The 27,685-nt window shown below is 51.0% G+C and overlaps 2 protein-coding genes across 5 annotated transcripts in view; one reads left to right on the top strand and one right to left on the bottom strand.

Moving 5' to 3' along the window:
• LOC128271270 (sodium/potassium-transporting ATPase subunit alpha) overlaps positions 1–22,505 on the bottom strand; it is a 51,429-nt gene extending 28,924 nt beyond the window's left edge. For 3 of the 4 annotated variants that reach the window (XM_053008726.1, XM_053008723.1, XM_053008724.1), the window contains exon 1: positions 22,069–22,083. In XM_053008726.1, coding sequence (XP_052864686.1) covers positions 22,069–22,080 — 12 coding nt within the window. In that variant the 5' untranslated portion in view covers positions 22,081–22,083. Of the gene's footprint in view, positions 1–22,068; positions 22,084–22,207 lie in introns of those variants that run through there. The other variant, XM_053008727.1, reaches the window with a different exon arrangement.
• A 1,364-nt stretch (positions 22,506–23,869) lies between these two features.
• On the top strand, positions 23,870–27,536 carry LOC128272215 (NPC intracellular cholesterol transporter 2 homolog a). The gene is made up of 4 exons (XM_053009980.1): positions 23,870–23,975; positions 26,614–26,764; positions 26,850–26,966; positions 27,038–27,536. The coding sequence occupies exons 2-4, from the start codon at positions 26,677–26,679 to the stop codon at positions 27,322–27,324; spliced, it is 492 nt and encodes a 163-aa protein (XP_052865940.1). The 5' UTR covers positions 23,870–23,975; positions 26,614–26,676; the 3' UTR covers positions 27,325–27,536.
• Positions 27,537–27,685: the final 149 nt, after the last annotated feature.

Below are 27,685 nucleotides of genomic sequence, written 5' to 3'. Positions count from 1 at the left end.
CCCCCCCGGGCTGTCATCATTCCGGGATACCGGTCGCCACCTCCGGTTGGGGGCCCAATTATTCTTCCATCATAATGCCGCGCCTGCGGCATAACCGGGCGAAGGAAATGACGTAGGAAATGAACATGCAACCCGCGCCGAGAATGCACCCGTTCCGGAGCCCCGTGTGTGTGTGTGTGAACACTACTCTTCTGCCCACAACTTGTCCGTAGCCCGTAACTAGGGCAGAACACGGCAGAATGGAAAGGGCCACAACAAATGAAAAATGTGCCTCTGGGGCTGGTTCCTCGGCTAACGTCAACGTCGGGACGTCGGGATTATGTGGGAGAGCTTAGGTCAGGGCTGGAGACACCGTACGACAATCTGTCTGAGGGAAACCCTGATTTGAACAGATATCCCACCGAAACGCTGGTTGGATTTCTTATGCCACTCGGCGGTCCGCGGCCCAGTTTCACGCGCAGGTAATCAGGATATCATCGGGTATCATCAGGCGAGGATCATACGCAGAGACAAGACCTCCGACGAACCCGTCATCATGGACATGGTGTGTGTCTCGCTCGCCTGCTTTCAATTAATGCTAACGAAGCTTCACGGTCATGCCTCATCGTGCGTCGTCGCGTGTTTCCTTCCTCCGCCCGGCGGCAACTCCGCCGTGGTCGTGGTGACGTAACTCCCTAGAGATCCCGCCGTCCACCCGAAGGAAACATACTCACGACTCTCGGAAGTGTGATAAATGATCTCTCCGCTCGGCGCTCGACCTACAAAACTGCCGCACTGCCAGCCCCGCCCAACATAGGGCCCTGTGTCCTCCTCCGTTCGCGCCAGTTCCCTGCCGCCAATGACCCTGCCCCGCATGTGCTGCTAATCGCTAATTAGCTTTCATTATCTGTTTCAGTTCTAGTATTACGTTTTTCATACACAACACACCGATAATCTTCCGATCTGAGATACCGAGGACCGAACAACCTTTCGCGGTTCTTGGACGGAACATACTTTCATACATCATAAGCCCGCCCCACGCACCGATCGTGAAGCGTGTCCGGTCGCCTATCGATCAAACTTCATCGGAATAGCAAGGTCGCGCGGACTTGCGATCACATGCAAACAGATACACACCCTGTGCCGGTGTGTGCGTGTGTTGCACTACGTGAGCTGCTTTACCGACCCGTGCTGGGGCGGCTGGCGAAAATTAGCATAAGCCTGTTGATGGTCTTACGCAAACGTTACACTAAGATTAAGCAAGACCATCCCGCCCGCAGTGGCGCTAGAATGAGTCTCTGGGCCGAGTTTCAGTCGGCTGATCCGCAAACGATGGATCTTATCTGTTGTAGCGCGCGTTAGCATCTTGTTAGCATAGCGAGTTTAGTAGCGGCAGGCAGGAAAGATTCCGAACGTACTGACCCTGCCGCCGCCGCTGCCGCACGGTACACAAACGTGCACAATTGACCATATCCGGCGGCCCTCGTACACTTGCACACATCGAGACGCGATGTCGATGAAACACAAAAGCCCCACAACCCCATGGCACACCGCGTGCCCTCGCACCCGGCTCGCAGATCACAGATCATCCAGGACGATCATTTAAGACAATTTAGCGGTGGATTCCGAGCAATTTAGCAAGTATCTCTCGCCCACCGCCCAAGGCGTTCGCGAGAGGTAGCAGCCAGATAGCAGCCTGAGAGTTAGATTAAGGGATCTCATTCGTGCGTGTGGCTTTGGACTTCTAGCTGTATCTGGCAATCCGGCGGGTATCGCTTCGCTCAACCGGGAAGCGAAGGAAAATTAAGCTAACACACAAGCCACGCCACGGGATTGTTAGTTGAACTATTTGTGGCGATAATTTGCAACATCGCACCACTCTGTCAAACACGCTCTGTTCTGCTTCTGCTAATCAACTCCCCGCTAATGGCAGTGGTTGTTTGAAAGACGACATCGAGGGCCAGAGTTGTGCGATAATGAAACACGCTACGAACCATTCAGGCGAAGGTGACACGGACCTTCTAATTTAAATATGATTGCGATGGGTAGAGGGACCCCGTTGGTTTGACGCACTTGATGGACCAAAGGTATCCCCGTCGTTAGGAATTCCCGGAGCCGATGGAGCCGCCTAGTCGGTCTGCGACAGGGACCCCCAACAGAAACAATTGGCACCCGCTGGTGGTTGTTTGAATTGCGGAAGATTGGTGTCAAATTATTTCATGACAAATGGAGCGTGTCTCGAATTCGAGACCGCACGAAACATGCGCGCGATCAGGTCAAGTACCAGGTCTGGTATTTTTTTCCAAGAAATTTAATATTTATTACAATGAAACGAAAAATTCTATTTTATTCAAAGTATATGCCATCGCTAGATATACATTTCTCCTATCTCTCTGCTCAATCGTGCATTCCCAGACGAAAGAATGTTCGTCTTTTGAAGGAAACCAATTAGTCATCCAATTTCGATTTCCTCGTAGGAGTGCTGCTCAGCCAATGCGTGTCCCATCGATGAAAAAGAATGATATTCGGAAAGAGCCAAGTCTGGTGAATAAGACGGGGAGGGATAGCAGCTCCCAGTCAAACTATTTGATGGTATCCTGAATCTGTTTTGCTTTGTAGCTCATGCAGACGCCAGGAGTAGCGGTCATTGTGCCACACCAGGCGTCTCCATTTTAGATAAGAGAAACGGCTTTTTCATCGTTTTTCGATCAATGCATGGTTCAAATTGATCATTTGTTGTCAGTAGCGATCTGAATTAACGTTTTCACCAGGTTTTAGGAGCTTGTGATGCATCATACCTTTCTGTCCCATCAGAAAGTCCTTTTTTGGAGTCCTCCGACGCTCTTTGCTTGTTAAGTCAAAATAGTCATTTTTAAAGTTTTTTAAACCACCTCAAACCTCAACCTCAAAGCACTGCGATCTTCCAAAACACAAACTTCGACAATGATTTGATGCGATTCTGTAGCAGTTTTCTTCAACAGGTAGCAGAGAAATAAAATTCCCCGCCAAACGCCATGTTCAGGCTCAAAAGTTGACATTGTCTAATTCTTCGAAGATCGATTGCGTCGCGGTAGATAATCGGAGAAAATCACAAATTCGACCCTACGTTGCTGCCCTAAACGCAAGGCTCCGGCGGTCTTTTCGTGTTGATAATTTTCAACCAGCATGCGCTACGAAGAACAAATGAACGAAGGCAGCACGGAGTAATCGAAGAGGCGAAACCCACCGAAACCGAAAAAACAAAAAACCGGTCAACAGCAATGTGTACGTCGCTCGTCACTCGTCGGTTTGAAGCGGATAAAACTTCTTCTGAATGCCACCGGTCACGCAGTGCGCCGATCGCGATCCAAGCGCGGGTTGAAAGTGCAGCTCACAGTGCGCCATTGGGTTTATCCCTGCTGCCCACACAGACACACTCAACAAAAAAAAAACCATAACAGACGGCTTCACACGACTGCGACCGATTCGCCTCTCGGAAGGACGACGACATCGGCGTCATCGTCGTCATCCGGTCATAAACCCCATCGCCGCGGGGTGCCGGGCCATAAAGTTACGCAACCGCCGCCGAAAAAGAAAAACCACACATCGAAAAGCGATCAACAATCAAGCGCTTTGTTTGTGCCACTGCTCGCCGTCTGTGTCTGATGGGGCCTGAGAATAGAAAAGGCGCTGTTTTGGCGGCGCCACGTTCTCGATGGTCCCCAAAATATAGGACACGACGACGAGATGCTGCTGCGGGGGTCCTCCTCCTCGGCATGTTTTGGTTGTTTGGCGTTTCGTGATAATCATTCACGAGAGAGCTTCGGTGGAGCCCCCGGCACGGTAAGGACAGGACAGTGACAGTGTTGGTGAAAACACGGCCACACCGAGCCGAGTGCTCCCTCTCTCTCTCTCTCTCTCTCTCTCTCGAAGTCTATCACCAATAATCCCGGGCCAAGCCGGCGTGTAACGCTTGGCCGTGTGCACGTTTCTAGCGCGCGCATCCAAGCTCGTGTCTAGCGGGCCACCAGACGAAACAAAAACCATCAACAAACAAACCGATCGAACAACCAGTTCGAACCAGAATCCTTTTGCAACCCCAGCGCGGCTGCGGCTCCCCACTCTGCTGACAGGCCTCGCGCGCCACAGCGTGAGCGATGACATCCCACCCCTCAGTGGAGAACCCCACCGCCGCAGCACACGCGCACGCCGCAACCGACTTAACCGGTTGCGCGAACGCATCATCACGCACACCAACCCCGGGATCCGCAGCTCACACAGCAGCTGATGGTCGCGGTTCCGGAACCCGGTTTTATCCGGACAAACCCGACCCGACGAAACATCCGACACACTAACGGAGCGATCCGGTGGCGCGCTTGTTTATGTTTATGAGCCGTATATCTCGAGGGCACACCGATAGTGCAACCGTTCACAGGACGGAAGTGAGCGGCGGGGCGAGAAATGTAAGTGCAGAAGTGCTGTAGAGATATCGCGTGCCAAAAAGGATAATTTGTCGTTCAAACAATGCCATTCGGATTTATTTGGCCAATTGGGGAGCTCGGAACCAGCTCGTAAGCAACAACACATATGAGTACTTTCAATGAAAGTATTGTCCGTCGTTAGCTACTACTTTCTCCCCTCTTTCAGGCAATTAGCGGGTTTCGTGTCAATAGAACTTCTCATCTTTAGAAGCGACCCAACTTAGAGACCCATTTTTCAATACCTTCAAATCGTTACTCATACAACGGAACAAATAGTAGTCCGAAGGAACAATATCTGGTGAATACAGCGGGCGGGTTAACAGTTCCCATCCGACATTTTCGAGATAGGTTTTGACGATATGACGTGACGTGATAGGACTTTTATGATGTCTGGTCGAGCGTTGTCATGTTGAAAAATCAGTTTATCATATCCTTTATCCCATTCTGGTCCTTTTTCTACCCAAGCTTGCTTCAAACACATTAATTGCTGTCGTTGGGATTGTACATCAATAATGTCATTAGGTTTGAAAAGCTCGTAATACACCACACCTTTCATATCCCACCATACGCATAGTCTAACCTCTGCGCAGTTGATATTTGGCTTTGGTTGCGATGAACCTGGTTCACCAGGCCTGTACCTAGGTCTTTTTGCGTTAGGATTCTCGTAATAAGTCCTCTTTTCATCACCAGTAACGATTCGGTACAATAACGCCTTTCTTTTTGGCGGTGCAAGAAGTAATTCTTTCTTTCAATTCATGTAAAACCCATAAGACAACTCCTAACATTTCTGCAAGTTGTTTTCGCGTCTGACACGCAACCTGATCGAACCGAATGCTACCAATTCTTCATCGTTAAACTTTTTTGGCTGTCCATGAGTTGGCTGTGCAAAAATGTGTGACGTCAATTCGCGCGACCAACCGATCGTCCGTTGGTGGCGTTGTTGTCGAACCGGTGCTGACGACACGGATCTGCACGAGAGCGTCCCGGGCGCGCGTTCATCTCACGCAGTCGTCACAACACTAAAAATGAACGTCCAACAACGTCATTCCGATGACTTTTTGCTACTGCCCCATGAGGTGTCCGTCCATCCGTCCGCCATGAAGCTTAACCCCCACAAATTCCGGTCGGGCAGGATTGAGGATGCGCCATTTCCACCGCCCGTGACACACTACTAGCTGGCAAATGTGTGATGGGATTTTAAAAATAACCGGCTCAACCAACAACACCTCAAAATCCTGAACCCGCTCTAGCGCGACAGCTTTGCCACATGACTACCGGTGGCGTACCTGCTGCCGCTGATACCGTCATCGATTGGGTGGCCTGCGCATATCTAGAGCGCAAACGCGAACGAACGGACCTACGTCAATAGCCGCCCCACACAGACCGGGGTACGATCTGCTCGCTCGTCGGAGAAAAGCGGACCCGTACGTCACGGAAACCAAACTCTGCCAGCCAAGTGCTCTACACCCCACACAAGCCAAGGACATCCGTTACTAAGCGGCTCTGCCTGCTGTGCATGTGTTAAAAATCTAAGCTCCGAGAAACAAATACAACACGGTGCCGGCGGTGGAACCGGATCGGACAACAGCTGTGGATGGTCAAAAAATCGTCTGAGTAGTGCGCGCGGGAGTACCATCGCCAAGGAAGGACCCCCTGCCCTGCCCAGCGCCAGGGGTGGTCTCTCGGCGTCTGGAACACGTCGGCCGCACAGCATGACCTGGTGAGGAGGTCGCTAGACAGTGGCACCTCAAACCACCAGGACACACACCACCTCAGCAGTCTCTCCATCAAATGGTCGGACATTCGGTACACGTTTGCGCGGCCAGCGCGCGCGAAGGATAAATTTTATTTTTGATCTAAAATGGTGGAATTATAAATAGAACCCGGTGGTACACCAAAATGAGTTTAACCGTCCCCACACAGGGCGAGCAGCACGCCAGCGTTCGGATGGTGTTTTCTTTTTTCTTCACACTTTTCAATCGAAGAGAGCGCTTCAATTGAGGCTGCGCTTCCATGCGCGCGCCTCTCGGTGACAGCTCTCGGCGATGAGCCGGAGCCTTGCCTTGCACTTGACGAGGACTCTAGATTGATAAAATGGCAGCCTTGAGAACGCAGACCTCGATCGAACGGAACACTTGTGATCAACCCGTTCCAACCTGATCGGCACCTGAAAACTGAGTTTTCTTCACCCTGACCTTCCAAACACGAACGCTGTCGGGTTGGATTGATGAGCGCGAGAGCAGACTGGCGTATTTTTAGCGCCCCGTGTGTGTGCGTGTGACTCGTATGCCTCGTGGGACTTGGCGTGGTATTCGATCGCCTCCAAACTATCCGGCACGAAGATCTCCTTGAGACGCGCTATGCAAACAGAGACCTTTGGGGCCCTCTATCGGGTTTAGCTGACAGTTAGTAATAAATAACTGTTAATTGTTCGTCACAGCAAGTTGCTGACGTCAACTAGCCCGAGGCCGAGACTGCACATTTTGTCAAATCCCCACCGAGCCAGAGGTCATCAGTGCGCCCATTTGGACTCCAGTCTACCACACCCAATTCACCAACGACAACGGGGGGTCGAGAACGGAAAAACAAAACGCTGCACCAACAACAGGCGGCGCTCTCACGAGCAGTACCAGCCAGCCAGCATATTACCTTCAATTTATCGATTTTATGAGGCGTGTAAGATTGCCGTTTGTGGTTCCAGTGGGAAAAAACGGCCTTTTTGCTTCTCTTTCTCACTAACTCTCTCTCTCTCTCGCTCGCTCTGTGTGTCTCTCTCCCTCTCTTATCTGTCTATTTCATCGGATTTCCCACAACAGCACCTGTGGCTATGGGGCAATAAAAAAGGGCAGACGAAAGCATGCTGCGAATACATGTTAATCGCTGCGAGGACCACCAGAGAGAAGAACCGGGGGTTCGGGTGCGTGGTGTTGGCAAGCTGCGTGGCAACACGGCGCTGAAAGCAACAGAGAGAGCAACGGTGTGGTGGTCACCAACAAATGCAGCCATTTGCAGGCATGCTCACAACAATATGTCCACACTCTGCTCGGATATGGGCTCGAAGGTCCAAAAATAAATGCACTTGACAATGCACTGCATGTCCAGTCTTTTGTAACAAAATAAGCTACGGAACTGCTATGCCTTTTCTGGAAGCAGTTTCAGAACAGAGTGGAAGTGAAGTTGGCAGGTTCTTGAGGCCACATTGGAGAATGTAGGCCATTGGTCAAATCCAAACGAAGATTGCGATTGCGAGGATGGAGGATTGTTTTTGAAGCCTATAAGCCATAAGTCCCCGGGCAGTTCCTTGAGTTCGAAGAAAACTTTTCGGATGGATTCTTAATCCAATACAGGATTCTTAAGAATTCCTAATCCAACACATTTTGTTGTGTCCACGCCGCTGGTTGCAACCGAAAAGATGGCATATGTTTGCCAATAGTGGAACTTTCGGTCCAGTCGGGCTGTCGGTGTTACGAGGCGGAGCGCACACACCCCCCGAGAGAGCAAATGTCCGCCTGGAAAACGCCTGACTGCGCCGCCGTGCCAAGATGTACTTCCAGAGCCACTAAGTCTTACATCATCATCACCACCGCCATGGTGGTGGAAGTGGAAACTTTTGATAGTTGTGTAGGCAGCAGGAAAACTTTTCCATAACTCCATTTGCGGTGCCACAGCAGCCAGAGTATACGGGAAAACGGGAACCCGGTAGTCGCCGCGATGGCTGTGGACCATCACCATAATTTTCATACACAGCACACGGAAATAGGGAGGAAAAACATTAACCAACGAATCCGAAGGCTGGTCGACCAAGTTAGAGAGGGCGGTGGTGCGCCCCTCGATTGATGACGTCAATTAGGAAAGCTTCCTGAAGGATCCACCGGACGCACACCCCCAAAGGATCCTGCCTCCTCTTGCGGGAATCCTGCATTCCCAGCGACGTACGTCAAGGTTTTCCGAGAGAAGCTTTCCGACGGGCGACACCGTGGTTCCTCGCACACAGCCCGGTCTCTGCCTGCCTCTCTCTGGCGCGGCCAACTACCAGATCGGGGCCGTCGCCATCGGATGCCAGTGTTGGTGTAAGTAGGGCACCACCACTCGGGGCCAGTACTCGGTGTGCCAGTTTGTGTGAGAACAAAACGGCATGGAGCCAACACAACACACGTTGGAAAAATTACGTAACTCAAACGGGGCAGCCCGATGCCGGAAATTCGAAAAGCACCCAAAGCGCCGTCAGTGGGAAAAGGGGTACGAACAGCAGTCGAGGGGCGAAAGCCAGAGAGAACACAGGCGAACTTGAGAGAGAGCAGAGCTTTGCCGATGGAGAGTCCTGCAATGGACGAACCGGAGACAGCTCTCGGGATGGCGATGATGGCTCTCCAGGTCTGTTAGATTGACAGACACGTGAGTCCTGAGAAGCATCGTCCCCAAAAAAAAAAACCATTAGTCGGTGTCGAACCCAGAACAGGACATTCGTTTCGTCTTGTGGATCGATTTCGATACGAGAATCCATATGTCCACGAGGACTTTGTCCACTTTAAGGCCTCGCTTCTCAGCGGCCCGCGGTGAGTGTCCTTCACGCAAACTCTCCACCAGATTCCGGTGAGTGATTCGGTGGCTTTCGGTAGCACTCTCTTCACTCTCTGCTCTTTCTTTTCCGCTCTCTCGCTCGTCAAGAAGTACCTGCACCCCCGCAGCACCCGCTGGCATTGCGCGCGGCTCCTACGCAAACGAATCAAAATTTTCGTCCTGCCGCTGGCTGGTTATATAATTGCAGACTTCAGACTGCTTCTCAGAAGCTCACGCGCGGCTACGGCACACGTTTCGGTCGTTTGTTCCCGTTCCGGCTCGTGGCACTGGGACCACGATGCCGCCCCGAAAGCTGGGCTGCAATCGGGCTGGTGGCGTTCCCAAAGTCCTGTGAAAGTCGAAAGAAATTACCATTAAATGCTCCCCGATATCAATATGGTTCGCCTTCCCCCTCTATTGGATCGATTTCGTTGGCAGCGACTCCAACGACTCCCGGGGTTCGGTTGCTCCAATGTCACCGACACCATAAAACACAGCACACAACGGACGGCTGGGCTAACACCGTGGGAACCTATCACGTTCCGTTTTCCTGTGCGCCATAACTTCATAACCAGCCAGCCAACCGTTGACAGTCCGTGGCACTGGATATCGACCGATGGCTGCAGGACCTGTGAGCAAGACAGGGCGCAATTTCGGCAATAAAAAGTTGGCAGACTACTAGTTCTCTCGATTATGTCATCAAGCCTACGCCTCAAGGGTCCCGCGGCACAACCCGGCCGACATTTGCCGTTTGCCGGGTTCCAATGACTTTCCGGGTCACGAAGAAACGGCTTCCGCAATTTTGTTCGATCACCAAAGTTTCCCCGTACTCACAACTTGTTACACAACCGCGGCCTCCTCCTGGTGGCGGTGCCCGGCCGGTTTGCGTAATATGCTCCTTCGCCCCCCGATTATGGTCTTCGGCCTTTCGGCACTAATCCGGTCCCCGGAATGTATGCAGATTCTCGTCGGCCTCGCTCAAGGAGCACATCGAAAAGAACGGGCGAATTATAATATTCCGCTCGTTACATATTCATCGCACGCGGAGGTCACCGCACCAGAAACGGTGCGGCTTTCCTGTGCGATCCAGTACCATCCAGATCCAGCAATCCGAGAGCAATTGGCCCCGTTTGGTGGCCCAGTAGGTGTAGGTGGTAATGAGGTAATTTTTCGGGCACGAAGCATATCAAACCGCCGGGAGGGGGTCGAGGAGCGTTGCTCGAGATGCTATCCCAGTGCTGCTGTGCTGATGAATTTGGCAAACAGGCCGCCGTCGCCGTGTCGGTGGCGGATGTATCCGGCCTGCCTACGTCCAAAAAGGCGGATGGAGTCGTTCAAGAAAATAGAAGTTTATGCGCGCGCGACTATTATTTATGCAGACACATATTACTTTCAATTGAAGACATCCGCAGACATCGGCCGTGCTATCACCGCGCGCCACCGTTGCCGCCGCCGCAGCATCACCGTCATTAATACGCAACGTGATCGTTGCGTGCACCGGACCTCGAACGGCTGTGACTTATCACAGTCAACGAGGAACACGCTTCGGAGGAGCTCAAGGATAAACATTAGGGGTAGTAGAGTCGGTGGCCGTCGGTTGCGTAAACGATTTTAAACTTCAAGGAGTACACAGAAATGTGGTGCATTGTAGTGCTCTCCACACGGCGACTGCTGTTACAACATCCCAACAGACTGAGCGCCGTTTTATAGCCTCTTCACGTGGGCCGCTTAATCTGTTTATCCTCGGGAAGCGCCTCGAAGCGCCGTAACTCATTGCTCAATTAGCTAGCTTTGCACGTACTATAATTTCCACTTCGACGGCTCGGCTCGGCTCTGCTCATGTTCTAATAAGCGGCCATGACTGTGAAAAAGGTGTGTCGCCGCCGCCGTCGCCGGTGCTTATCGACGCGAAAGGACAGCGCTTCGAGGCTAAACCTTTGCGATAGAGCGCGGCGATTGCGCGGCACTGTCAGTAGTGTCTAGTTCCGTGGTCCACTTTCCCAGTTAAGCCACAAGCCACCCTCTTCAGCCGGTAATGAAAATCGCACTTCTCCAGCAAAGACTCGGCGGGTGATTGGTTTAGTAATTGCAGTAGATTGTGGGCCGCTGTGACATCCTTCGGCCAAAGCACTTCACGCGCACCGCGTGCGTTATCATCGCGCCCGCGCCCGCGCTAATGAATGGAAAATCCTTCGGCAAACGCAATCGGCCCACTAAAAAAGTGGCCTCAACCACACCGAGTGGTAAGTGTCACTCGGATGATGGCCGCCGCTTGATAAGCATCGAGAGCGGGCTGCCGATTATGGTAAATTATCTCATCAGAAGGCGTTGCAAAAGCGTCACCATCGCACACTCCAGGCGGCAACCACCAAACCGCCGTCCGATGCTGGACCCTGCTTCTTCCCTGCGTCCCAGACCACCACGGAATTACTATGTTGTAGCGCAATTCTGCCGCCGCCGCCGCCGCCACCGCCATCAATTCAGCGCGCAAACACGAGGATCCGAGCTTTAAATTGATGCATCCGCACTTTTATCTCTCGCGCTCGCTGGCCGCGATAATACCCCACCCGACACCAAGAGACCAGTGTTCTAAACACGTCATTCGAATCCACTACGCTCCACCGACAGGCACCGGGACGTCCGAGTTTTGCGCGGATGAGCAATCAAACCCCGCGGAGTACACGCGGGGTGGTGGTGCGCGGCGGCGAGAGGCCAATCATTGTAAGTGCGATCGTAAATCTTGTCCGCCCGACGGCCATTTGTGGCAAGGGGCAGATGTGGCATACGGCGTTTTCCGCATGTCCTGGCCCAGGACGGTTTGCTAGTGACGAAAACCGATCCTCCATTGTGTGATCCGCTGTAGAGACAAAAATGTGGTCCGCCCTGGTAATGGAAGGAACACAACAAATCTTTGCGACAGTAAACTGATTCTAGCTCCAGAAATGCCTAAAATGGTTACGTAACGTCAGACAAAATTATCGTCCGTTCACTTTTTACACTTGGTTTTGCAGATGGCATCGTGTCATGAAGACATTGCAAAATCGGTCCGAATTTTTTCACGATCCAGAATTTGGTTTAGTAGGTGAAAAGATAACGCGAAACGGTAACAATGTCCCAGTTCTACGTTAGGAAAATGAATAAAAGATTAGAGGTTGAACAAAGTGTTCAAAGTGTCAATACGAGAAGAAGGAAAATAGAACTAAAATAGGCGCAGCTGAATGTGACACAAAGTTCGACGGAAATGGATGATGAAACAACGACTTCAGGTTGATTTCAATCAGGTCTTGCAGAAGGTCTTGAATTTCAAACAGCATCGCCACGTGGCAAGGTCAGCGAGACCCATTCTGGGACCAAAAGGCTCACGAAGTTTGCAAAACAAAGCATATCTTCAAGATCGATGAATCAATTAGCTCCGACAAGAAGGCCACCGTATTTTATTCAACAGCACCAATATTGTGCCAAAAGACCTGCAATCCTGCAAACTCTCCAGAACGTCGTCCAATTGACAAATTTTGGGCCATTGTGAACAAATTCTGTCATTCTTTCTTCTGGTCCGAAAGTAACGAGGATTGAATTCTCACTCCGAGTTTTCCTGTGACTAAGGTTCGTTGTGGTCATCCTTCGTTCATTCGTTCCCAAGACCAAGAAAGCAACGTGCAGAGGTTGAAGGATAATTCTGACAGTTCTTGCCCCGACAGATATCCCCACCAGTGCACCGGCGGTCTTACCAAGACACATACTCGCAAGGGCACTGCAAACTGCATCAATCGAGAACGCCGCCGCCCGGCTGTGACTCTGCATTGGATTATGTAATGCAGTTTTTCAGGTAAGCAAATCGACTTCACTCCGGCGGTGAGTGCTGGAAGTATCGTAAGACGTACGGACCGACCGACAGCAACGTGTGCTGCAGTCGTGTGTGTTCCACGCTGGGATGTCTCAGCTGATAGACACAATGGTGCACCCGCGCCCATCCGCAGAGAGAGAGAGAGAGAGCCTACTGCACACAGGACACGGGGGGCGCCAAGAAAATACTGCATCCCATTGCACCGGAGGGCACGCCCGCGTAAGGACCGCGATTTTATGCACCGCTTGCCACCGCGGTACCCCGCGCACCCGCGCACCCTACTAAAGAGGTCACAGAAGGGAAGCGGAGAGAGAGAGGCGTGCCCCGGCCACGACGATCCACCCCGTTCGCCGGCGGCGTTCTACTACGACGGGTGGCTACAGGGTGCGTCGTCGTCTGCTGCTGGTCCGTGGGCTCTTGTCCGCCCCATCCCCTCCCCCTAAACGCACACACACACACACGGACCATTTTCCCCGAAACTAAGCGTTCGTTGCGCACTTTTCATCGAACCGATTCCGATGCGCGCTCGTGAGTTCCCGCGACTGCTTCCTGTGGGAACTCACGCGACGTCGTCTCTGCAGAGGTTACTGCTGCCTCGAAGGACACCCACCCTGGATCCCCCGACCGCCACCCCCCCCTCGGGGACATTAGTATTCGCTCTGGGAAGGAAAACTCCACGGACCGGAGCGGAGTGTCGCCTGCCGGGCTGACGGCGGCGCGGCGCGAGCTGCGTAACAAATCAATACGCACCGCGCCGTCTCGCGTAGGTGGGGTGGGGGCCCGCACGCGGTCCCGTTGGGTGCTTTGAAGGTCCGTTAAAAGTGCGAATTGCTCTAATCGAATAACGACGACGATCGACCGACGTTAGCCGATCCGCCGCCGCTAGCCACAAACCGACCGGACTGGGCCGGACCGGCACAGGATACCTGAATAGTCCACTCTCTCTCTCGCTTTTTCTCTCTTTCCAGTCACACCCCCATTCGGGGGGCCTTCGTGCAGTTATTCGGTTCCTGACGACCATAATCCAATTACAGGACCACCGGGCAGATGGAGGGCAGACAAGTGACCAGGCAGTGACCCGCGGAAGACAGGGTATGCATGTATGTGTCACCACATCCCTCTGGCTCTTTCGTGCACGGGCAGACATACGGGCTCGAGGCTCACGGATGCGGTTCCACACGTTACGCAACACGCCAACGATTAACCCTCACACACAGCACTTCATTTGGCGCATTCCGATTTGCTCCTCCTCAATTTGGGGAACTGTGGCTTGGTTTTATTTTATTTTTTCTCCGTGACGCGATGGTCCCGGCGGGAACCACCACTCGAACTCGAAACCGGCGCACCTAACCCGCTGATGACGCGATCGTGATTATGTCTCGTTGACGAGGCACACGAGACAGCAAACGGGGAAGGAAAACAGAGGCTGGAAGAAGACTGCTCGATAAAATCGATAACAACCTGCACCGCGCTTTGCTGCGGGGTTGCTGCGGATGTTCCGACCCGAGTCCCGAGTCCTACCCCCGAGACAAGGTCACCTACCTACATGACACGTTTAGAGTTCGGACCACCACACTCGGACATGGTCACCGTTGATCGCGGGTGGTTTTTTCCACCCCTAACCAGTTAACCAGTTGCGCCAATGCGGACAAATCGATTGTCAGAGCGTGGCCCGTTCGCGATGAAGGGCTTGTAATTTTTGTTTTTCCCTTTCTTCTCGGTTTCTTACATCGGCACGCCGTCGTGCAGGTTTCAGTTATCGTGAGTTATCGCAAGATACGGAGTTGATGGGGCTGACTGAGCGGTTCACGGAGCACCGGGGGCTTCCCAAAAATAGATCGGGGGAACACGACGACGAATCATCATTAAGCCATAAATGAACGACATCGAGCACCGTACGCACGCGATCCAATTCCGGTCCGCAGCACACGGATACGTCCGGCAATCAAGGACACCTAGGGCCCCCTCCGCGGGTAACCTTTTGAGATCGCCGGTCAGCCATCGTAAAGGTTACATTGCGTGATACGCGGGTCCTATCTCTCTCTCGCTCGCTCGTTGTCTGTGCTGCAACAGCCTTCCGTGTGTGGCGCGCGCGTCCTCCAGAAAACCGATTGGAAAACGCCAATTATTGACTGCCCCGGACACGGTTTGGGGAGACAAAACGCACGATGAAGGGGTTGACACGGGTGGCAAGCAAAGGACCCCTCGGGGTGAGCGCAACCCCCACCGGAGGATCGCGTTTTGGGTGAGAGACATGATTCCGGTGCGCTCTGGCGGACGTCGCCGCACACTGGAGACAGGTTGTCTGCCCATAGGGTGAACCTTCCGTCCACTTTGGTCGGTCCACTTCCAACCACTCCCCCTGGGCTGTTGGCCAACTAATGCCCTATACTACTGTGGCCTAAATATATCGGAAACTAATTTATAAACAAAAATCTGTATTTATTCTTCCAAATCTATGGCGTTCCCTTAACAGTAATCCCTGCATCTACTAGGATGTTCATTAAGTTTTGCGGGTCGATAAGAAAAACACATTTTTATGATTTGAAACAGACTTTTACAATTTCAGGTATTGTGTCTGTTTTTTTACGTTTTTGACATGGATCGTCTTGAAGGCTAGTACGACCTCGTTTAAACTCAGAATCCCCTCTTTAAACCACCTAATTGAGGGCAAAGAGTCCTTATACACTTTCAACATTCGTTCATAAATCTCCTTTTCGTTTAAACCTTCCAAAAATAAAAATAAAATCACTGCACGATACTTGATTTTTTCCATTGTAAAAAATACTGTGACACGTCGATATTAAATGGCTTGTAAAAATAAAAATTAAACGACCAATTGAAATGAAACTTCATATACGTTCACATAAAGAGTGTACCAATATAACAAAAATTAGGCTCGTAGCAGCGCCCTCTGGTATCGCACCGCAAAACTTAATGAACAATCCTGTATGTCTACATTTGTTTAAATTCTTAAAACGGTCCAAAAAGTTCTGTTTAAGAATAGCCTTCAACACATTCTTCGTTTCGACTCCTATCTCAACTATTGACTGTAGAAGGTGTCCACGGAGCGGTGTCTTTAGGGACCCTTGGAGGCACCACACCAATGATAATCAAAGAAAACTGTTTCCCGTTTGTTTTTAGTCACAGTAGTAGTATCCCCAGCCCGAAAGGGTGGACAAAAAAGCCGGCCAGGACACGGACTCCGAGTGTGGCACCCCGCCGACGACGGGCGATGGTGAGAAAGCTCTACGGCGCGCAACTGCACACTGGCCCGTGGCAGGACTCTTGGCGCTATGTAACAGAATGGAGAGAGAAAAAAGTACAATCGATCGCGAACGTGGTGCACTCCTTGAGGACGAGCATTATTTTACCATTTCTTTCGTAGCAGTAGGTCCCAGCATGTCTTTGGCTGGTAGAAAATTTAACCCCTTGGAACGGGTAGGAATCAAATATAGTTACAGTTTTTGTCCCGTGACCGTTTAAATTGGAAACCAATGCAAAGGTGTGATGTAACAACAAACTATCCCCTGCATTACATAACAACCCTTTTGGGGCACCAAGAAATCGAGAAAGCTCCTGATATTGCAGCAACTAATCACTTTGTGCGATTGGTGTTAGTATTTCTGTATTTTATTGCAAAATCAGTGCCATCTGATTGAAAATAATTGATTTTCCCTTTGTCCCAGATTGCTTGAAGACACTCGTGGCTTTGGTAAAAATATGATTGATGCTAAATTAACAGGTGAACATAATGTTGATTTAATGTAGGAAAGTTATCTTCTACAGACACTGCCAAAGTACACGAATAAGGATACACAGTGGCGGCACCAGAAGGAGCCTCGACCAGGACATGCCCATGTGCCGGATCGGATCGATTTCCCACCCAAAAAGCACAAAGGAACGAAGGCCGCGTGAAAGGCCGAGGGCGCGGTTACATAAGGCAGACATCATTTTCTTTGCCTCCCTCTGTCTCTCTCTCTCTCTGGGCGGAAGTAGCAACAAGCACCACGTCGTCGTGTGCCGCGGCCATTCGCCGAGTCGAACGGGATATGGACTATTTTTGAAGAACGCCACCCGCGGTGGGGGGAACTGGCCGCTTAGCGCTACGTAATGGCGATAACGACCTCTGCAGTAGTATCGAACATTTCTGGGGAGCTCCCATCGCCCCGGGGCTGCCTGCCTGCCTGCCTGGCCCCGAAAAGCCCCTGCATGTCAGGTTGGCGAAACAAATGTCAAACGGCAGCAAAAATTGTCTTTTCATCGATGTTATCATTCGCCCATTATCATAGCAAAATTGGCATCAAAATTGGCCCCTGTGTGTGTGTGTGTAAGCAAACAATCGTCACTCCCAAGGCGTCTCCTCCGGCGGGAGAGAGTCTTCGATTTGTCTGTTGTTTTCTGCTGTTTAATTGTACACAGTTCGAAATCGATCAATCATAACCGAATGTTGGCCGGGGTAATTGGCTGGGGGGTACCGCCCTTCCATGACACGGCGGCGGCGGCGGCCATGGCGCAAACGGCAATTGCCGGGATTGCTTTTTCTGAGAAAACGATATATTTTAGCTTTCCGACCAAACACGCCACCCAACCCTGCCGTGCCGTACTTAAGCCGGTACTCAGGTTGAAGAAATGGCGAAGGAATCACCGCATCGATCGCATCTGGGCGTCTCCATCACGCGACCAACCGTGGCGTCACGGGCACGGCTTTTGGCACGGTGTGAAAACTCACCGCCCGTTGCCGGGCCGTAGCACTACTGCAAAACTTTCACCACGGATTATTTTTGACGAAAACAGCGGCCGCACCACGGGGAGGTTTATTGACATTTAATACTAATAGAACCCGATGCGGGTTTCATTAATTGGTCAAGGTTGCAGAGCGATCGCCGACTAATGTGACACACTGAAATGTCAAAAAAGCGGCCACCACGATCGGGCAGATAGTTGACCACCGTTGTGCAATCGAGCACCAGTCCTGTGACGCAGTCCACGTTCTCAACGTCATCAAACTTTTCGCGAACTGATTAAAATTATCAGACTCTCGTGCGTAAACGGCAACACGAGGCGCCAACTAATTAGCGGCAATGCGATAGTGGTGAGTAAGTTGAAATAAATAGAATGCGAAGCGACTGAACATGATGATGTTTTAGTTACCTTTTCCTACAGCTCCAGTTGGTGCCTACAACGGGGAACTTTAAATGAAATGGAAAATACGTTAACAAAAACCTAATATTGACACCGATAATGGCAGGACCATGTCCGGCCGGGTTGGCTAACAAATCTGACGGACCGTAAGAAAAATGGTCTGGAGCACTTAACGAACCTGCGCTGCAAACGATTTTCCTGTGTTCATTAGCTCCACTCCAAGAACCGATGCATTCGAGATGGTCCATTTGTGTGTGTGTGTGTGTGGTGTGCCAATAAAAAATCCCCACCAATCACCGACCAAAGTGTACGCCACCAGTTTGGTCAAGTGCCATTCTACAGGATGCACTTGAAACTCGCGCATAAAACAAACAGCACAACACGGAGTCCCCACACGCGTAATTTAACGACCGAACGCGGATGGCACCGTTTGTCCGGCGTTGGGGGCGGTCGAGGGGTCGGTTGGCATTGAGCAATAGTTGACGTGCGCGTGTGTGTGAGAGAGAGAGTGCAGCGCCGAACAAACAATTCTGCCGGGGTACGAACACGAGCTAACCACCGGTGCTGCCATCTATCGGCCGGTGACAGAACGTCACCATTAGCAGTGCGCCCCGAGCCGAGCAGGACTGACGCGCGCTAGGACAGCGTGGACGGACCTTGAATGCTCCCACCAGCAGTCCACCACCCGGTAAAATTGACCTAAATAAATTCTACCAAACGCTTGTGCCGCACCAACACACACACGTAACAGAGACACGCATCGGGTGGCCCGAAAATGTTGTGTTACTTGTTAGATCACGGGCGCGCGCTCTCTCTGCTTGACCAGCAACCGATAACGCAATCGGCGCAAATGTTTAGAAATTGAGTGTCCGACACCAGGTCACGTGTGCTTGATTAGGATCACTCCATAATACTCAGATCCGCCAGACCTTCTCGCGGGTGTTTCTCACAAAACGGATCGAAAAATCGACCCTCGATCGCCAGTAAAATATCGACAGCACGGTGGCGACCACCGCCATCGATCGGTGTTTGGCGCATATTTATAGCTCTCTCCCGCCCGCGGACTGCCGGGGGGGCTGATTAGCGATCTCGCCCGGTCGCGCAGCGGACATGAATGAAAATTGCACGAAGCGAAGCGAAATAAAGTGTGACATTCTTCGCGACCGGCGCCGTGGCGGATCAGCAGGGCCGATCCCGCGCGGTTCGTTGTGTTGTGCGCGATGCCGAGCTTAACGCCGTTCGTGTGCGTGTGGCATACGACGCGGGGCAGATAAAACGGCACAACACGCGGCGGGGCGTTGGCCAACGGGCCGGACGGAAGCAGGAAGGCGAGGAAGGAGCTGAGCAGGGGACCCTCGTTCGGTCGGTGCGCTGCAGTTGCTAGGTAAAATACCGGTTCTGCCGGCATCGTCACCGTGTTCCCCCGTCCGAAAACCACACTCAACAAGTAAACACCGGGTTTGGCCAGCCGCGGCCAGTTCGATGCAAACGAGCGGCTCAATGCTGCTGCTGCTGCCGCCGCCGCCCTGGAACTGGTTTTTCGTCGTCACGGGCGCCCGGCCTTATTATTGTCGTTATTATTCCGTTTCCTCCCATCGATCGCTGCCTTTTAGGGACCTCGCGTTTTGCAACGTTATCCACATAATCCCAGATCTGCGGCCGCTGTGCGGTAGTTCCTTTGCACCCTCGCTGTTTGGCGGGGGGCCCAGTTTTCTTGTTACATTGTTATTCTTATTATGATTATTAATTATCCGCACGATCCCAAAAATCCCGGCGAACCGTTGGAACTCGAGCGTGCGCGGTGTGAAAAAAATTGTTTACTCCGCTCGATAGGGAGGTGAAATCCCTCTGACGGGCGGGGCGGGGGACAGGCGGGTTTTTGTTGAACAACAAAAGTTGGGATTTTTCCACCATCCGGAATGAACGGGTTTACGACGGGTGATTATGCCGGGAAGTACCCTTCGGTTGAATGATGAATATTTATAATTCGATCGCAGCGCCACCGAGTCGACTTTTAAGCACGATGATCCATCAGCTTGAGCTGTAGTTGAAAAACAAGATGAAACAAATTGGTCACGTGCGTCAAAAAAACGGACCGCGAGTGACTTCTTTTGGTTCTTCTGGTTCTGGTGTAGGATTGTTTAAAGTTTACTCGGGGGAAGTTTGCCTCAAGAGAGGGCAAGGTAGGAAAGAAATTCTTCGGCCCAATGTTGCCCCCCAAACACCACATAAATCTCGATTGACCATGGTCAATGTCAGTTTCACGGTCCGCGAGCAGTGAGTGGAAACCGGAAAAATCTGCACCAACTCCATTATTGCACAGCTGAGAGAATGTCAGCAGCAGCAACCCGGTCGAGGAATTGGCAAACAGCACACACAGACACACGCCAAATTGCCTTGAACGCCACATTATCGATGCCAGACTGGCGGACAGCACTGCTCCTGAAGGACGACAGAGAAACACAATGAAACGAGATAATGATGACACTCTGGCTCGCCCCATATGCCGGAGGTAGCCCATTCAACAATTTAATCAGACACAATTTGGACATGTAACACAGCGCACACAAAGGGGCCATTGTAGGCACATTCGCGCGCTGCACTCACCGTAATTCGGACTCCAATTATCACACGCACCATGTCGTCGTCGTGGGCTGGAATAAGCCGGCTGCAACCGTCGGTCGGAATCGGATCGAGCACGGTTGAGGCGGTTTCAAATCGGTACAATCGGCCGCGCCCCGGACGGCGCAGACGCTGCTGGCAACTTTCACACGCATTCAAACGTCACAACAACCCGGGGCAAGTGTGCCCCGGCTAGCAGTAGCCGAGACACGAACCGGTTATTTCTGGAAATTTCACTCACGGTATCGCAAGCGAGATGATCAGTCATGCAGCGCGCGCGCCAATGCATCAGAACCAGGGGGTAATTCGGTGGCGCATTCAGATAACAACACCCAGTGCTGCGGGATATGGAAAATTTTTCCACTCGCTTCTTTTAACCTGGTGCGTGTTTGGAGTGGAACATTTCGTCCGCACAGCGTTATAATTAACCCAGCTCGTTATCATTCCAGATCTTGGGTCTTCTTCCCGCGCCTAGATACTGGTTCGCACCAGTGCCACAAAATAAGTGCCCCAAATGTACCTGATAACACCAGAGTGACAGGTGGTGGGGCTTCTGATAAAAATACCATCGAAACAAAGTGTCTCGGGCCTACCTCAACGCATCGCAAAAAGGGTAGAAAAGGAGCACACCTCATGCAAGTGTCATGGCAACCTGACGTTAGCGAAAAACCAAAACAATACCGAACAACCTGTCAGTCGGTGTGTGCAATGTTCAAAACATCTTTTTCTGGCGAGGCGAAAATGTTAGAACTGAAATGTGAACCCAGCGCCAATTGAAAGCACCCGATGGACAGAAACCGTCATTAAATGCCATTAAGTGTCGCGGCGCATAAATTAGTCCCAGTAATGGCAAACGTCTCCCATTCGCTGCTTGGGGTGCGGCCCATTAAAACTCATCAGACTCGTAGCCCGTACAGTGCCGAATGTTCGGCCAAGTAACTGACCCCGGCCGAGTTGCAGCTTGGCGGCGGGCGTCTTCATCTAATTGTTTTCGTAGCGGCCTACGCTGACTAGACAGCGACAGCGGAACCGTGCACACACACCACGCCACGCAGAGATGAGGTGTCTCCGGCTAAACAAATCGATGCAATACACGGACACGGACGGCGGAACCACGCTGAGCATGGGCGTTGCCGCTTCGACAACCGACTAGAGAGCGCATCGCGGTAGCGCGGTAACGGGGTAGTTGGCTGTGCAATCGATTCGTGGTATTTTAATGGTGGCCGCCAATGCTACTTCTAGCTGCGAGAATGCTGCGCAGTGGATTATGTTGCAGCATAACGAAGCGCGCGAAGGTCAAAACGAGAGGCCAGCCAAGCGGTGTGACTGAGTTTATCGTATCGTTACCTTTTTTTTTGCATAGATTCCACGAGGCATCGCCTTCCGTTGGCTCTCCGATTGTCGAATGATGTTGAGATGGAAACTAAACGGCACATTAACACTAGGCGACTCACTTACCTCCTCGTCCATCGATCGGGCCATGCCGTTTCGATCACGCGGGCGTTATTTTGCGGGTGCCGGACTCTTGCGGGGGTTCGACGTGTGGTGGTTGTGTAATCTACAGAACGGCCAGGATGCGTTTGCAATGTTTGCTCACCTTTCCTCCTCAACAAGCACCTCCGCTGACCAAGACGGCAAAAATTCGCGGCCCCAAGGGACTCGAAGACGATGTCGGGGGATGTCCTCCTGGCGGTCGCTTTCGCTGCGCTGCGGATTACGCGGACGATCTTACGACGACGACACACTAATGGGCACCAACAAACACCGTCCCACACACACACACATACACGCAAACAAGGAAGGGAAAAATGCTCCACCGCAGGTTCTTACAGCAGTACGCGCATCAAAGTTGGCTTGTTATAATTATAAAATCGTACTTTCCGGCCGACCACCCGGTGGACACCGAGGGAAAAATCCGCTCGCACGCCACACGCCGTAGAAAAAAAATAAAAACGCGTACCACACCAACGGATGACGGAACAACCACCCCACACACAAAACAAACGATCGCTCGAACTCGGAACGAACGAATGAGCCACAGACGTTTGTAAGCGGAGCTGCTCCGCTGGTCTCCACGCACACTCGCGTGCTCCAAGCGCGGTGCCAGTGTGTGGGTGGCAGCGCCAAGTGTCAAATCAACAAAATGAACGAGCCTAGCTTCGCTATCTGACCGCCAGGGAGCGCTGCAGACCTCGGGAAACAGCGAACCAAACAAATGTGATCTCGTTGTTGTAATTTAGTTTAAATGTAAAATAAACGTGTACAATCGGATGCGTGTGCGTGGTGTGTGTGTGTCTGTTGAGTGTCCTTTGTTTCTTCAAGAAATACTTTTACGGTTCGTTTTCGAATTCGACGCAACTCTAGCGTCATCTGGCGGGCAGTGGCTCGAATAAACGGACCAATCAGTTTTGAAATGACGGTTTGGGCGCTGACGAAACTGACTGAAAAGAATCTGAACATTTCCAATGGGGAAAACATAGATTATCGTTTGGCTGCTTTCTCCATTTTTTGTCAGAAGCAAATGCAACAACCATGTGCTTGTAAGTTGCAGCTGTAAATTTGAGTGTTGCGACAATCGATTAAACATTTTCACTTTTTCTCTGCATTATTTAATGGTAAACAAAAGCTAAGTCGCTATCATATTCTGTTAGTGACGTAGCAAACATTGGAATTCAGGCCACACCTGAGATTCTCCGATGGGAACGAAGAATCCACCAGCCGGAAGCTTGCGTTGTTTGTAATCTCGTTGACGCATTTATTCAAGGTTATTTGTATCCGAAGCAGATGTCTTTCTGTAAGCTTATTTTTTGTGCCTACTTCTCGTTTCGCTTTGTTTTGGTAGCGTCAAGGACATGACCCTCTTCAAAGTGCCAATGGCAAGTCCAGTCCAAACAAGGCCGGTTCAGAGGAGCGAAACATTTCTTGCATAATTCCGGTTCCGCACGGTGGCATCATTCCACCAACGCCTTCGGCATAGTGGAATTCATCACAGATGTTCACGACGTTTCTCCCGCTAATCTGTGGAAGATATGTGTGGTCTTCTGCACCTTCACCACTGCACTAGGCCCTGGCTAGCCTTGAGCATCTAGGTGTTGATAAGTGTGTCTAATGTCACGGAGGTGCGAGAAACTGGCTCGGATGGCTTTGGCAGCGGGCTAGCGAAACAAGGAACTCCGGTCCGGTTGGCCCTGCTCGGCTACGGCGAGGTGTAATTGGCGTGTATTCGAGCTCGCAAGGCTTCGCGGCCTGCGAGGGGACTGGGCGCGACAGAGGTCTAGACGTTTCGAGCCCGAATCGCAGCCATCAGTAGCCATCGAGCACCGTCTGCGAGTGCAACTTACGTGTGTGTTCAGTTTCCCGAAATAGTAAGTTTCAGTCCGTGTTTCTTCGCTGCTAGAGCGATGCGTAAACTTTGACCTCTGAGGCTAGGATAACTAGGATTTCAATATCGGGCAGAAATATTCGCTAAACGTCTGGTGGGGCAGCAGAAGCGTAGAATGGGGAAAACATGAGGCTCATCGGGTACCTGGGACGAGTGTTGAATTAATAATTATTCCGCGGACGAGGATGACCATAAAATCCGTTATGGCTAACGGATTTTATGAGAACAGTGTTTGAGAGAACAACAATATTTCAATTCGTTTTATTAGTGGTGCGAGTAATTAAAGCTCACTGCTTCGATTCCAAGGCAGGTGAATGGGTGACCCGATATTGATCGTGATTGAAACATGAAGCCTTTTTACAATTCCCTTCATCATCATCGTCACAGAAGCAATCGATAACGAATCACTTAACGGAAAATAGCAGCAAGCTGACGTCGGATTCAATTGAAATTCCACGATCGCTTTCAACTCTCCTGCTTCCAACTCCTATGTTGCTCCGTGCGCTCTTTATTGTTGTACATCGGCAAATCAACAAACCAATACACACTGGCGGGTCAAGAAGTAGAAGATTCTTTGTTTGTCAGAGTTCCATTTTAGAATGGCACGTCCAATGGAGTCACATAAAAGCGACAACACGGTGGACATGTCGATGATGCTGTCTCGAGTATCGAACAAAAATAAACATGATTAGCATTTTTCAAAAACATCCACATTTTTGGGTGCTCTTTATGCGATTCAGAAGCAGGAAACCATCCCAATAGTGTGTCCGCCACCAGCTGGTATTCGGACGCGACGTGCGAGTTAGAATTGATTAATTTCAAACGAAGGCGTGAACGACGGTCCGACGGTCCCGGTACAATAACCTTTGCGTTTCAAGGATACACATCCACGTTGGAGTGTCTGGTGTGGTTGAGTTGTGGCACAGTATATGCTTGGGAAAAGCGATCGAACGTCTGCTAATCGAATCGGACCTCCTCCTGAGCTTCGTAATAAATTCATTGCGCCGTACGCCAGCACCCCGGGGAGTCTAAATCCGTGAAGGGATAAATTATGCATCTTCCTTGCAATGCTCGATCACTTCCTACACATTGCACTGTCACTAGCAGCACGCAAGCTAATTCCAGCTGTGGGGCTGTGACTAAACGCACGTGGTTGGGAGAGAAAAGGACGTCCGACTGCGGGGCGGAAGAATAACGAAAAAGGTCCTACCATTCCTTACGGGTGGCGTGCTGTCAAGCTAACGACGCGACGTTGAGAAATCGAAAACTCTAAGATCAACGTTCCGCTCACGTACGATCCAGGGCGTAGACGATGCTAAGGTCAGACTCTGGTGTGTTCGGCGCGCTGTTCCGGTCCCTTCGTCATCACCACACGCTTATCACACCGCCTGACGCCACCTCGGGGAGCTTCGTTTTAATGGCGTGGGAAGTGAACATATAAAAGCTAAAACGCCATTCGGCCACCAGCAGCCACATCATTCGCAGTTGAACGTTCTACCGGTGAGGAGAGTCCTAAAGATCTCGTCCCATTACGATATCTGGAGAGCTTCTCGCTTGGGAAAGAGAATACCCACTAGGTGGTGTAAAAGTGAAAGAGCTGAAAGTGTAAGTGACCAGGTTGTTAGATGCTTGCGCCAAGCACCGTTGTGGATGGCCTAGACTGTGGTTGGTGGCTTCCTGTTTAACTTCTGAACAAGCAATTGATGTCACGCCGATGAAGCAATTGTGCAAAACCCCTTCACATTCACTCGACCGAGCGTGAAGTGGACAGTGGTGTAAATTTGTAAACCATCTTTTGCCGTCGGTGGGCCAGTCTGCTGGTGGTCCGGTCCGGTGCGCCGGTGTGTCACAAGAAGTTGTGTATTGATGGACGTTTCTACACCGTGGTGCTGAACATGCAAATTACGCCGGCAAGCGCAGTGGTTTTGGAGAGTGAAACACAACGAAAAGAGAGAACGCGTGAAACATCTTTTGTGAAGGTCAAATTATTGTTTGCTCTACATTTGTTTGCGCCGGTTGGTCATTTACGTACTCGGGCAATGTGCTTAAGTGAAAGACCCCAGGTTGTATGCTGGCGTGTGGTTTAGAAACGTTTACATAACAATGCTTATGTCATATTCAACTTTTACCGTGAGCACTTTTGCACACTATGCAGAAGCAATTCTATACTTGGTTACAGCAGACGAATACACGTTACGTTAATTGAGAGAGATGAAAAATTTACATCTCCGAGATAAGGTACGCTTTACAGAAAAACGAGCTCGTTCAATTACAGGAACGTGAGGAACGTTATTACACCTTTGCCCTTCCGGGGTACATAAAACCTGTCTGTTGCCACCGTGACGCATTTGCGCGGAAACCGGAGGCAGCTTCACGCAACCTGTTTGCCGCAACGATGAGACCAATGAAGCCGGCTAGCGATGGAAAACTTCTCCGGACTGACTGCCTTCACACGTGCGTCTTGTTTCGTTATCAATTCGCAACAATGGCGCTGAACTCAAATGCAGTGAAACTTTTTCCAAGAAATGTTTTTCAACAGCACGCTGTTCAAATCCAATGAATTTCCCTGTCGGATTTTCACACACGCAATTACTAACGGAAACTGAATGCTCTTCACACAGATTCGCTCCCACGGTCAGTGTCGGTGTTAATCAGCCTGCGTACCTACATCTAGCTCAGAGAAAATGAAAGCCTTTTCCGTGTTGGCCCTGCTCGTTGCCGTTTGCGGCCTGTGCGACTACGCATACGGAACGGTCGTAGAATCGTGCGGTGGTAAGCATGAAGCCTACTTTCAGGCGGTTCGTTGCCTGCGCGATCGTTGAAGTCTTTTGTTCGAATTCGTTTCCATCGTTCGCAGATACTCGCAGCGTGGTACCGATCGAGGAAAATGTGATCGACATTAGTGACTGTGCGAAAGGCCCATGCAAGCTAAAGCGAAAAACCGCGGTGACCATCAACCAAAAGTTCACTCCAAGTAAGTAGCTCATCTATCGTTACTGCTTTATTAACTTTATGCCCATCTGATGTTATACACCAATTCCCCAGCCGAAGACGTAAAGAGCCTTACTACGGCTGTGTATGCCAAAATTGTGGGCCTTCCGCTACCGTTCATCGGTGTCGACGGTACCAGTGCCTGCCAGTATTTGTTCGCGGAGGACGGTGAAACTAAAGTTGGCTGCCCGCTGAAGGCAGACGTGCCGGTGGTGTACAAGCGTAGCTTCGATATCTTGGAAATTTACCCCAAGATTCCAAGTATGACCATTCACTGGGAGCTGCAGACAAAGAGTGGCCGTTCGATCACCTGCTTCGAGGTCCCGGCTAAGATTGTGTAAGAGGAGCTGTGGACAGTCGGTTAACCAATCTCATCTGAAACTGCAACCTACCAGAAGGAAGGAACAGAAACGATCAATTGGATGATCAGTGAATAGCAAAACTGTGCTATCGTGTTAGCTTCCGATGCAATGCAATGTCAGGTTACAAGTCTATCAATGCTGTCGGTGATAGGATAGCTAGTAAATATTGATTCTATTTTGTTTTTTAAACATTTGGTGCATTCCGAAATGTATTCTAATGATGACAACTTCCTCGCAGCGATGTGTTGGGATATCATTGGCGAACTTCCAAAGTGACGTGTCATAGCGCTTCACATTTACACACATTACTCACGAACAGGTCTTGCGTAGAATAAACCAA

Source organism: Anopheles cruzii, chromosome 3 (assembly GCF_943734635.1).
Source record: "Anopheles cruzii chromosome 3, idAnoCruzAS_RS32_06, whole genome shotgun sequence".
Classification (NCBI taxonomy): domain Eukaryota; kingdom Metazoa; phylum Arthropoda; class Insecta; order Diptera; family Culicidae; genus Anopheles; species Anopheles cruzii.
This window is presented reverse-complemented; position numbering and strand designations above follow the sequence as displayed.

Excerpts from the sequence above, each read along its gene's own strand:
- LOC128272215 (XM_053009980.1), top strand. The coding sequence starts at position 26,677 with ATGAAAGCCTTTTCCGTGTTGGCCCTGCTCGTTGCCGTTTGCGGCCTG. Across the intron at positions 26,765-26,849 it reads GGTCGTAGAATCGTGCGGTG|ATACTCGCAGCGTGGTACCG; the intron begins GTAAGCATGAAG and ends CATCGTTCGCAG. Across the intron at positions 26,967-27,037 it reads CAACCAAAAGTTCACTCCAA|CCGAAGACGTAAAGAGCCTT; the intron begins GTAAGTAGCTCA and ends CCAATTCCCCAG.